This window comes from Dinoponera quadriceps, unplaced genomic scaffold (assembly GCF_001313825.1).
Source record: "Dinoponera quadriceps isolate SergipeBrazil2010 unplaced genomic scaffold, ASM131382v1 C3901296, whole genome shotgun sequence".
NCBI classification, from domain to species: Eukaryota; Metazoa; Arthropoda; class Insecta; order Hymenoptera; family Formicidae; genus Dinoponera; species Dinoponera quadriceps.
Window position 1 is genome coordinate 1 of NW_014568089.1, and position 1,190 is coordinate 1,190.

General features: G+C 54.6%; 1 protein-coding gene across 1 annotated transcript; it reads left to right on the top strand.

Annotated features, from left to right (window-relative positions):
* Nucleotides 1–107: 107 nt before the first annotated feature.
* Nucleotides 108–1,060, top strand: LOC106751511 (patronin-like; the record flags this gene model as incomplete). Its single annotated transcript, XM_014632411.1, has 3 exons — nt 108–173; nt 647–758; nt 841–1,060. Coding segments are annotated over 3 exons (398 nt in total), but the record flags the coding sequence as incomplete, so codon positions are not given.
* Between the last annotated feature and the right edge of the window lie 130 nt (nt 1,061–1,190).

Sequence of the window (1,190 nt, forward strand, 5' to 3'; positions counted from 1 at the left end):
AAAAAAAAAAAAGTTAGCAAAGAGACTCCTTATAGTTACGCTGTGATACGCTGTATGCAATAACTTAACCAATCAGAATCATCTCTGTGTCGCAACTCTTGTTACAGGAACTCGTAGCGGCACCACTTACCTGAGACCCGCCGAAGTTCTCGATCGTCAGCTGCGAGTCGTCGGTGATGCTGTTCCGCCTGGATCGCCGGCCGGCGTATGAGCTCCGTCGTTGCTCTTCCCAGTTGCTCGGCCGACCAGCGGCTTCAGCTCTGGCTACGGACTTCTCGTCGGCCACGGAGCTCAGGGTGGGGATGCCCTTGCCGCGATGCACCACGAAGCTCTCCTCGCTGCCTGCGCGCCTGCGACGCGAACGGGAATGAGTCGATTGGAATCGATGATTTGTTCGCGGATTTTCGAGAGATCTGATCGCTCGCAACGTACCTGTCGTCGTACGGGTGACTCTCGGCGGTTTGCTGCAAGGACTGCGACTTCTTCACGGTGGCGCTCGAGGCCGACTTGGCAACTGGAAGAAGTGATTTCACGATGAATAAAACTCCCGCGCTTGATCTCTCATCAAGTCCGCTCGTCGCTCAAACTATATATATATATATAGTTTGAGCGACGAGCGGACTTGATGAGAGATCAAGCGCGGGAGTTTTATTCATCGTGAAATCACTTCTTCCAGTTGCCAAGTCGGCCTCGAGCGCCACCGTGAAGAAGTCGCAGTCCTTGCAGCAAACCGCCGAGAGTCACCCGTACGACGACAGGTACGTTGCGAGCGATCAGATCTCTCGAAAATCCGCGAACAAATCATCGATTCCAATCGACTCATTCCCGTTCGCGTCGCAGGCGCGCAGGCAGCGAGGAGAGCTTCGTGGTGCATCGCGGCAAGGGCATCCCCACCCTGAGCTCCGTGGCCGACGAGAAGTCCGTAGCCAGAGCTGAAGCCGCTGGTCGGCCGAGCAACTGGGAAGAGCAACGACGGAGCTCATACGCCGGCCGGCGATCCAGGCGGAACAGCATCACCGACGACTCGCAGCTGACGATCGAGAACTTCGGCGGGTCTCAGGTAAGTGGTGCCGCTACGAGTTCCTGTAACAAGAGTTGCGACACAGAGATGATTCTGATTGGTTAAGTTATTGCATACAGCGTATCACAGCGTAACTATAAGGAGTCTCTTTGCTAACTTTTTTTTTTTT